At 41.4% G+C, this 10,994-nt stretch overlaps 1 protein-coding gene across 2 annotated transcripts; it reads right to left on the bottom strand.

The window, feature by feature from the left end:
- Positions 1 to 226: 226 nt before the first annotated feature.
- Positions 227 to 10,914, bottom strand: cars1 (cysteinyl-tRNA synthetase 1). Of its 2 annotated transcripts, XM_048973464.1 has the most exons (23): positions 10,598 to 10,914; positions 9,627 to 9,872; positions 7,806 to 7,897; positions 7,406 to 7,494; positions 7,178 to 7,274; positions 6,789 to 6,887; positions 6,372 to 6,521; positions 6,114 to 6,254; positions 5,943 to 6,031; positions 5,734 to 5,855; positions 5,522 to 5,634; positions 4,780 to 4,908; positions 4,564 to 4,693; positions 4,212 to 4,315; positions 4,024 to 4,121; positions 3,675 to 3,864; positions 3,507 to 3,572; positions 3,295 to 3,376; positions 2,351 to 2,431; positions 2,126 to 2,193; positions 1,235 to 1,294; positions 794 to 877; positions 227 to 625 (listed from the first exon to the last, which is right to left on the bottom strand). In XM_048973464.1, the coding sequence occupies exons 1-23, from the start codon at positions 10,644 to 10,646 to the stop codon at positions 497 to 499; spliced, it is 2,508 nt and encodes an 835-aa protein (XP_048829421.1). In that variant the 5' UTR covers positions 10,647 to 10,914; the 3' UTR covers positions 227 to 496. The 2 variants fall into 2 exon arrangements, with proteins under 2 accessions (XP_048829421.1, XP_048829422.1); XM_048973465.1 differs by lacking the exon at positions 9,627 to 9,872 and having other exon boundaries at positions 10,598 to 10,899.
- Positions 10,915 to 10,994: the final 80 nt, after the last annotated feature.

Below are 10,994 nucleotides of genomic sequence, written 5' to 3' on the forward strand. Positions count from 1 at the left end.
CTTATTGAGAAGGCATTTACAACACTAATGAAATCATTGAATATTGGACAAGTTTTTACATGTATCTTCTCAAACCATTGAACTCACTTAATTCGACTCATATGGTAAATTCCCCCTCATCAACATAGATCGGTATAATCCCAGCAAGTGAAAATGAACATTCACATTAATAAAATCTCACCAGCAGATATGTTCAACAGCAATGATTACACAAGGCAGGCTTGGGTAATTTGCATTTCTTTAATAATCAATAGTTGCTTGCTGATGTTGCTCATTGGACCATTTTCTTCATAATAAAAATTATACATCAACATATTAAGAATAGGATTACAAAATTGGATGCTGTGCTAAAGGCCAATCATCAGCTGCACAGGTGCCCTTAAGATCCCCGGGAATAAGAAAACGATACAGTCTGGGTAAAATAATAATGGCACGGCCCTGCACAGACTCAGCCTGAAGCGGTGCATGTTTTGGGCTCTGCCGTTTCCCAGTATGCTTAGTTGCCATTATGAACCATCTCCAGGTACTCCTTGTGCAGCTTCTCCTGGGCTTCATAGAGCTTGCGAAGCTTTTTACTCTGACCCTTGCTGATTTCCTTTCCCTCAGCATCATGTGTAGGAAAACCCTGCATACGTGTGAGAAATAAGAGGAGATTTTGCTTAATGAAAGAAAAAAAAACACACAATTATTGTGCATATTATATTGCAAAGGAAAACATTTTGTTGAAAAATAAACCTAAACTTTGTAGGAATGTTCAGAACTGTGGCTGTTGGCTTGAATTCCCTTTCCTTACCGTTTCATCAAAAGCTGAATATTTGTCTGTTTCTAACCGGAATAGTTGACTGGGTGGAATTTTCATCTTAGCCAGTTTTGCATTCTGTTGGGAAAAATGGTGAAATCATTCAGAGGTTATTATTGTCTATCCCTTTACAGCATTTTACAAACAATAAAAAACTAAATCACACAACATACATGTTTCTTTTATGTTCTAAGTGATGGCATAGCTTTGAATAATGAAAACAAAGAAGTATTTACTATAAGCAGAAACCTGCACAAATGCCTATGCACTGAGACTGAGTAAACAGCTTAATTGGGTTGGCAGATGTTTAAATGTTGACAATCTTTTTATGTAGTAGCAAGCAGATGCCACCACTTCCATAGTTTCAATGTATAGCTGCAAAGTCAGATGACCTCAGCTAACAGGCTGTCCACAGGAGTGGACAAGTTTACCCACTTCTTGTTCCTGTTTCTTTTGTGCTGCCTCTTCTCTCTTCCTTTTCTTCTCCTCCTCCAGCTACAACACAAGAAAAGAGCAGGAGACATTAAAGATGCAGGGAGAATCTCGTAGTATTCCGTCATCTTGTTCGGACATGTTCTTGACAGTCCTGGTATCTAACACGGCTCCATGACTGCAAATTGTTGTTGGCAAGATGGATATTAAGACAGTGTCTTATTTTCCAAATTTCTTACTTCTAAATCAAATGCTTAAAAAGGAAACTCCATTGCCCAAGACTGTTGTTGCCAGCCCGAGCAGTCAGTACAGCACTTCCAACAGGGTGTGTGCGAATGAGGTACTTTGGTGACGGTGACTCATTCCAGACAGACTCAGTGGTTTGGGTTAACAGGCAGTTTGAGGCAAGATTTCCATCCCTACATTTGGTAGAACAATCAGTTTCTTCTGGAACCGCCTTGGAATGATTTACATGATCGCTCCCACATTGTCAGTCTAAACGATTCAGCTTTAGCTGTAACAAGTTAGCGCAGGCACACCAGCTACCTTGTAATGTCCAGACATAAATATGAAAGAATAGTTTCATAAAGTGTCCCTTAGGTGTATGAAAACAGCACAGCTATTCACCATTTAAAAAGTTATTTAAAAAGTTTAATGAATTAAACAGAACCTTTACATAAGTTTTTTTAAGGTTGGAGTGAGGAACAAAATGAGCATATGGTAAAACTGTCACCTATAAAGCAGTCAGTTTATAAATATAAATATATGGGATCCTTGTCTGTTTTTCTCGATCCTGCCACCCCATGTTGTTCCCTTGTATTCCCTGTTCTATGCAGATTACAGTAGACAATGTGGTATTCCCTGTTCTATGCAGATTATGGTAGACAATGTTACCTTTTTCTTCTCTTCTTTTTCTTTCAGGAGGGTCTCCTTGTCGACCAGTTTCACCACAGTGGGAAGGCCTGGAATCATAGAAAGAAATGTAAACCGCCCCATTCAGAGCACAGCTGAGCACAGAAGGGACAGAGGGAGTCGAACACTCAAGTGTAAGTGCAACACTATGACGTCCTGAGCAGGGGGGGAGGATTGTTGAGTGATGATTAAGGATGGGTCCTGTACCTTCATGGTCTTCAAGGCGCACCCCCAGTTCAGGGAGGGTCTCATCACGCACTGCGTCACAGAGAGCCAGCACTTCGGTCACTGTAGAAAAGGGAGAATTTTCTATCAAACAACTTTAAAAACCTCCTACTCCATAAGCTATTTTTAATAGAAATGTGCTCTCTGCAGTATGCATAACAATTTCCCCCCCTGGGATCAATAAAATTTCTTCAATACAACAGGCTTCTTCCATCTTTGGTTAATAAGACCAAATAAGCTTTCAATGTAATGTGCATCATTAAACACGATATCAGAAATAGTTTTAAAAATGCTCACAGGAGTAGCAGCAAAACAGTTTCTGTATTACTGAAATGTCCAGGCAGACGCCACTTTTCCCTTAATAATTCAAGCGTATGATGAAAACACTGCCATCTTGTGGTCCAACCATAAGTTGCATCATATAATTCAACACCAGAAAATGACACTTATGTGACCAGTCTATTAGGTACATCTGTTTGCTAAAGTAAACAGTCTGCTACTCCAAACAGAGAATCATGTGGCTACAACTGAATACATACAGCATGCAGACAGGGTCAAGAGGTTCACTTTCTGTTTGACTAAGCATTAGAACGGCTAATTAAGCAATTTTGCAAGTAGTATGACTGTTACTGCCATATGTTCCAGTATCTCAGGACCAGAGAATGGCGTGACAAGCAAAAAAACATCTAGTCAATGGCTGAAACCACCTTCTTAAGATCAGAGGTCAGTGGAAAATGCCTAGATCCATGAAATCTAACTGGAAGACCACAAATGTAAAAATAGCATAAAATGGGTGCTACCTGACACTAGTTACATGTACCTAATAAAGCAGCTGCTAAATGGAATGTTCAGCCTGAAAAATGCTGCAGAGTCAGCTCTCAGGGCATTACCTGACAAGTTACAGGTAATATGAAGGTGGCGCTTACCTTTCTGCTCCCTGGCGATTTTGCGAACTCCCTCCCTGAAGTCAGACAGGACTTTCAAGTATGGCATCACTGTGCTTTCCAGCTGGAAAAGCAAGATATTATGAAGACAGCTCTACTGGCAAAAACAACAGTCTTACAAATGCACACTCTTACAAAGTAGTAGCTTCTGTACAGCAACTCAACGCATACTAACAACATTGCTCCACACTTACATCCATGCCAGCGCTTCCTCCCACCGGAAATCCAACTGGTTCTGTGCCCTCAATCGCTCCGAAAGTCTGCAGGAGAGAAATGGTGGAGCCATTTTAATTATGCAAGACGGCCAAGTCTCCCATCTAGATCTGGAATAGCAAAGTAACATTTCTGCTGGTCCCACTCACCTTTAGCAGGTCTGTAAGATAGAGGGCGATGCTCTGAAGCAGAGAGCGGTTAGGTACTAGTTTGGCATTCTTCCTGTTGGCCATATAGGTATTGCTTTGGTTGACTAGGGCTCTCATTTCCTCCAGGGCTGTCCTGGTATCAATGTTGTCGCACAGTGCTTCGTGCACCTTGGCCTTCCGCTCGTAGAAGCTGGGAACATTCAACTCAGGCATGTTAACAAAAATGGCTCCAGGGTGAAATTACAAACACATTGCTGGTAAGCTATTCTGAACTCAGACAGCGGCTTAAGCGCGGGTATAATGAAGTATGAAAATTACTTACTGGCACAAAAGCACAAACTTCCCTCACCTCTGATTCAGCTCAATCTCCGCCGCCTCCCACTTTTCAAACTGGCCCGTGAGGTCAGTTGGGGCTCTGAGTATGTCCTTAACGTTGAGGAAGAACTCCTGCAAGAAACAGGACAACTTGTGGTGACTCCACATATGCACATATGAAAAGCAATGTAAGCAAGTACAACAGGAGTAGCTACTACTCACATTCATGAATTTCTCATACTGGATGGCAGACTCCATGGTGTTCTCAGAGTAGTCCAACGTGTCCTTCCACGAGTGCATGAGGAAGGCCAGGCGCAGTTGTCTAGCTGAAGACCACAATGATGCCATGATACCCATATGTATAGACACAATGGCACTGACAGATATGTAGGGCTCACGTGATGTGCATACAGTCTGTTTCTTAGCGAGACTAAAAGCGCCTAACTGAATACAACTTAAGCATTGGCTAAAAACTAACAAACCGACTGATGTTTGACTAAGTATTTATGATTTGCAAAAACAGAAATTTATAGTAATGATCATAGGAGCAGAACTGGTTAACTGGTGTGCCTACCAGTGTGTTTGGCTAGAGCATCTTTGATTGTGATGAAATTCTTCAAGGATTTGGACATCTTGCAGCCCGCGATGGTCAGGTGACCCGTGTGCAGGAAGTAGCGAACCCAGTGGTCATTTTCAAAGTAGGCCTGTGCACAGGAAGGAAAAGTGTCCATGAGTCCTATCCTAAAGTTGATGTAGTTACCGTTCCTAACATTGCACAGATTCATCTCACCTCAGACTGTGCCAACTCATTGTCATGATGGGGGAACCGCAGGTCAAATCCTCCCCCATGGATGTCCATGGACTCTCCCAAAATGGAGCCAGCCATAGCAGAACACTCAATGTGCCAACCAGGTCGCCCCTTTGAAAACAGACAAACATTCTAGCTGTAAATATATGACAAATGTAAGAAAGACACTTTGCATTAACAAAATTGCATTTTTAGCTATAACATCTGTGTAATGACTAGGCATGTAACGATTCACCCAATTCACGAAATCTGTTCAATTCACAATATTGGGTCCACAATTTGATTTTCTCAAAAATGTAAAATTAAGAATAATTGCATTTTTTTTGTAATAAAATTATTTCCCCATTCTTTATCAACTCAAATATTCCTTTTATTAAATTTAGAATACTTTTGTTTTATTTTAATAACCAACAATATGTACATAAAATTGTAGACGTTTGGAGTAAAATATAGTAGCCTATTAAATGAAATATTCCTTCATTTAAAAAATTAATAAATAGACTTTTTCATAATTAACAAATTTGTTGCCCGTAGGGGATCACATCTCGTTATTGTGCCTTCGGCTGTCTAAACAATCTAGAAAAAACTAAGAGATCACGTAGCCTAATAATAATTTGAGACATCTCACGGTTAATTTTTTATTTCCTCAACCTGAATCGTCATAAATTTGTAGCCCGATTTATCGTTGCGCGATATATCGTTACACGCCTACTAATGACATTACCTTGCCCCACGGGGAATCCCAAGACGGCTCCCCAGGCTTAGAAGCCTTCCATAAGGCGAAGTCAATCTGAGACCTCTTCTCACTCAACCTGTCTGCAGAGATACTCAGGTCTCCTACAGTATAAAATACAAGTGGGCATTAGTGAGACTTCCAGTTCAGATATATGATATATGCCAACATATCCATTGCCCAGATGCAATAACTGGACATACCCTCTCCTTCCTGTAGGGCTTTTTGATCTCCTACTGCCTCTGGCACAAGTTTAGCATATGAGTGCTTGCTGTTGTTGTCAAACTTGGCCACGTCAAAGTACACCGAACCGTTGGACACATACCTAAAGGTGACCACAAACAACTAAATTTCACTGGTCTGGCAACAAGGACAAAAGGGTTAATTTAAAGGGCAAACCTAGTTCACTCACCCATAGCCGTTCTCCACTATCTTCCTTACAAAGTCCACGATCTCAGGCACGTACTCGCTGACCCGGGTAAGGACGTCAGGGGGAAGAACCTTTACATAAACAGGTGTATGTCAGTGACTTGTGTTGCAGAAGGGAACAGAATGTAGTTGTAGAACAAAGAGTTTGCCTTACATTCAGGGCCTCCATGTCTTTGTGGTATTCCTCTTCCCAAAACTTGGGCAAAATAGAAAAAATGCAGTTCTCGCTCACATCACTGCCAAACTGGGAATCCAACCAATCGGACAGCAGGTCTCTTGATTCCTCCAGCAGCAACTTTGATAAATAATGAAAATGTATTTTTGTTTTCTGCACATAAAATTAATTAATTACACGTAAAGAGACCAGCATAAAGAGATAAGTCAATATTGCGAAAGGCGTTTACTAAACTACCTGCGCGTGGGCCTGTACAACCGAGTCTCCAGCTCGACTCTGCACTGCCCCCTGCAGGGGCCCCAGAGCAGCACTCACAGCTGCATCCAGTCGCTCCAGCATCTGCTTTTTGTCAGGATCTGTTGTGTCGGCTAACTTGATGAGGAAAGGCTAAGAAGCAGAAGGAACAACAAATAATTTACAAATGATTGCCAACACATTCTTGACCACGGTGTGCTTCGGGTACCCACTTCATCGGTCATTGTGGGTGTTCCCCCTCCCCCCACATGCCTACATTTATCTCAGGTACATTACTGAATGGATAACACACTCCACAATTCCACTGGGTTTTACTTCCTGTGGTTAATATCTGTAGTATGGCAGCTACTCATAGACAACAATTACTCAATCCCATGTCAAAGATCAATAAAGACTCACCTTCCTGGCTGTCAGGACATCCTGTAATATCTGGGACGGCGCTGGTTTCTTCTCTTTGTACTGCTCCAATAAATAGTTCTGTCGGGCTCTTTTGATGATCTGTAGATTAGAATAGTGGTCAAATACATATCCAGATAACTAAAATATCAAAGGGCGCTCATTGACTGCTAACTGAAAAAATCTGAAACCAAATAATGTGGTCATTGAGGAATCAGCAGTAAAATGGAGCGACACAATGACAGTGAAAGGAAAAACTAATCTCCACTGTGGGGCCTGTGTTAGAGAAGCTCACACCCAAACCAATTATGCAGACATAAGTTGACAATCAAACCAGGTGAAAATATGGAAAAGGTTGACAACAGAAACAGGTGTATTATTCACATCCTTACTTTGTCATCAATATCTGTTATGTTCATGCAGTAGAGTACGTCATATTTGAAATAGTTCATCAAAATTCTTCGAAGAATGTCGAAAGAGATGTAGGATCTGAAACAGAAAACACAGAATACCACCATGCAACAGAAAAATACCAGCTACTTATATTTACAGGGCTGGGATTAAGCTCATAGTGTAGCACTTAGGTTCATACTGAGTTGTGGCCCGAATTCCACTCTTACCTGGCGTGACCCATATGAGAGGCATCATACACAGTAGGTCCGCAGCAGTACCACTTCACTTTCCGTCCTTCTTGAGGGATAAATTCCTCCTGAAAAGCAGCTCTGAGAGTCAGGGGTACTGTCTATGCCAGGGGTCTCCAACTCCGGTCCTGGAGGGCTACCGTCCAGTAGGTTTTCTATCCTACCTGGCTTCTGATGAGTCACACCTGTTCTCAGGTAAATATCAGGAACAGGTTGTGGCTCATCAGATGCCATGTAGGATAGAAAACCTACTGGACGGTAGCCCTCCAGGACCGGAGTTGGAGACCCCTGGTCTATGCTTCAGTAGAAAGAGGATGTTAAGCTCTCTGCCACCACATGGAACGCCAAACCAGCTCTGATGAGTTAAAAATGTTCTCACCTTTGTACGTGTAAGGCTGTTGTAGAGATACAGCTTAGGTACATCTGTCCTTTCTGGTGGAGACCATGGTGACTGGACTCTCTTCCCCTTACCTATAAAGGAGAAGGCAGATATCTGCTTGAGGATACACTTGTTCATTTACACTCTTTGTCACATGGTTGACAGTTGCAGGCACGTCTTGTGGCTTTGCTGACACTGGACAGTCTTTGTTAATGGGAAACAGCCAGACATTAATCACAGACAAAGGCAAGGACAAAAACATGATGCCACAAGCCTTTAAGCAAGGATCACCACTGGCTGTACACACACACAAAAGACAACTCTGCTAATTGTATGCAACAAGAGCTGTCCAATAAGTAGTGAAAGTGAAAGTGCTTTGCAGTGACCCAAAAGAAGTTTGTTTGTGTGTTAGGGTGAAATATAAAGAAGACCTGAGATTACCGACATCAGTTCGACAGACCCGACAGAATCATCGCTGTTTTTGAGGCGAGTCCTCTACACCAAAAAGATTTATTCATTATAATTATGGACAATGATAAAACTATAAGGCATGCAGTTTCAGTAATTTCCAACCCTGGTCTGGGAACCCAAAGTAATCGTTTTGTTCTGAATTCTTCTCTTCAAAAAACATATAACGCATTTCCTGAGATGTGCTTGAACGTCACTTAGGACTGCAAAAATGTTTTAATTGTCCCCAATGACAAGGACACCCATCAAAGGAAATGCATTTCTTAGATTAGGAGTGTTTTCACATACGGTCTTCTTTAAATGAACCAAACTCCGTCTTCTCGAAGTGGACCAGAGAGTGGGCCAAACGAATGAGGACTCGGTTCTCTCTGGATTCACACTGTCCACCTCCCAGAAGGACTCAGTCCACTTTCTGGTGCACTTGAGCTTTTATGTGGTCTCAGTCCATTTCACATTCACACTTGACTGGTTCACAATTAACTGGTCATGACAGTCATTTCTTTCTCAACAAAATGTCAAGTTCATGAGAATGACCCATATTTTAGTATTTGTTTTATAGTTTAAGTTAAACTTGTGATGTACAAATTATTCATTTCCAACAAAAATACTACTTGAAAGCAAATATAAGCTGACTTTCAATGTTTTTTTTTTAAAAACCACACACCTTCCGGATTAATGGTATATACCACATGTACATAATCACAGGTACTGAACAGGCAGATGAAAACATTCATTTCAACCTCGTGATTAATCTAAATCTAAAATCTATTTGGGCTCTAAAAACAGATGCGTGACAATCACTGAAAAGAACACTTTATAACATGATAGATTTGGAGGCACAATCCTTCAATAAAATAAATCAAATATTGCAAATTACAATATTTTTGTCCTATGAATGCCTCCATCAGGTATTTTTTTTAATTCAAGCAAACTAAGGAAGGAATATTATAGGTCTCTGATAAAATCTATGGACATATTATTTCCCATTAGGGCAACAAAATATTTCATGTGTTAACGCGATAAATTTCCCACCTCTATAAATTAATGTAATCTATCTTAAGAATTCATAATAATTTTTGATCGTTGATTTGATATCAGCAGTGTACAGAACACAAAAACGTCTAGAGAAAAAAGGAAGAAACCTGAGCACACTTTTTGCTCAGAGATCGTCAGCAAGCGAACCTGTTAACTCGAAATGAACTGAACTTAAATTGGCTGAATCGAGCCAAGTGTGAACACGCCCTAACATATTACGGGTTCCCAGGAGCAGGTTTCGGGCCCCTGAACTACTAGGGGCCATACAGCGAAGTCCACTGGCTGGGATCGTCCTATTTTTCCTACGGCTTTACTCACTGCAGCACTGATCGGCGGCCGAAGTGGACGTTTGGGGGTCCAGCTGCAGGGCCTGTACGTGTCTGTACCAGCGCAGGGCGTGGGGGTACTGCGGCGGAGGGGGCCCGCGGAGACGCGCCAAGGCCTGCGCGTCAATCTGCGACAGGCCAAAGCCGGCCAGGTAACTGCGGCTGCTCAGGTACTCGTTCAGGGCCCCCAAATTGGGGGGCTCTTCTGTTACACGCAGCAAGAAGCCATAATCAAAGGCTGCGAAGACAAGAGGGCACATATATGGAGGCTAGTGTATAATACCTCTGTTGATGGAGTCCGTTTCTAAGCCCGGAATTCGCGAATGGATAATCTATTGGCAAGATGCATCAACGCTAAAGTGGTCTAATCTACCACACCCTTTGTGACGTTACTACTGCCTGCACTATTTAATGGGGCATTATTCCACTTTCACTTTCGTTTCCTTTTAATATTTTATCTGACAGTTTTTTTATTAAATCGACCGTCTTGCATTAATAGAAATGAATGGAAATCGCTAGCCATATTGCCGGGGCGAAGAGAATCGCTGGGAAAAAAAACTGTAATGCAATTCAATGAACAGCTAGCAGAAGTGCCTGGCTGATTCATTACTGTTTTGATTATACTACCTCCGTGCTGCAAATGACAGTAAATAAAAACGGACCTTCTGGAGTAAAGTCTACCGAAAAACACATGCTGCTGATTCGATTACGATCTTTTATATTTACTAGCAGGTCAGCATTTAACACGATCCACATAAAGGTAGCTAGCTGTGCAGTAAGCTAACAGCTTTGCCCAAGACATGAGGGCATGAATGTGCATGCGTCAGATCAGTCTTTAATGAGGTTCTTAAACATAACAAAAAACCACCACATATCGGCGTATGCAAACGTACTCCGATGGCTTGGTGAAAGCTTTAAGATCATTAACTTATTCCTTTCAATGCATAATAAATCCCACTTTACCTAGCTCTCCTGATGCTGCCATCATTGCCTCCGGATTCTGATGCAACATTGACCGACACGGAAGAGGCGTGATCTTCCACAACCGGTGTCGCTTATGCTTAAATGAAGCTCAGGGCAAAGATGAAAACGGACAATAACCATTTGCTTTTAAATCTATAAGAAGTACCTGGCTACATTGTGGTCATTTAATATTTTTTTTCGCTGCACTCAATAGTGGATGCTGTTAAAAGTAAACATTTTGCTGGCTAGTTGCACCATGCATTTTCTGCCGGCATATATAATAATAACAATAGTAATAAAATTAATACGCCCTTAACAATGATGCTGTTGAACGCATTACAGTCGTAACCTTAAAAGGGTTGAGTGGTGAACAAGTTTTTGTTTTGCATAAATTATA

The sequence above is a fragment of the Brienomyrus brachyistius genome, chromosome 13, assembly GCF_023856365.1.
Source record: "Brienomyrus brachyistius isolate T26 chromosome 13, BBRACH_0.4, whole genome shotgun sequence".
Lineage (NCBI taxonomy): Eukaryota > Metazoa > Chordata > Actinopteri > Osteoglossiformes > Mormyridae > Brienomyrus > Brienomyrus brachyistius.

Bases quoted from the DNA above. Each gene is read 5' to 3' on its own strand.
- cars1 (XM_048973464.1), bottom strand. From the start codon at position 10,646: ATGTTGCATCAGAATCCGGAGGCAATGATGGCAGCATCAGGAGAGCTA. The intron at 4,122-4,211 runs GTGAGTAGTAGC...TGTTTCTTGCAG, and splicing joins AGTATGAGAAATTCATGAAT to GAGTTCTTCCTCAACGTTAA. The intron at 3,865-4,023 runs GTGAGGGAAGTT...GAATGTTCCCAG, and splicing joins GAGATTGAGCTGAATCAGAG to CTTCTACGAGCGGAAGGCCA.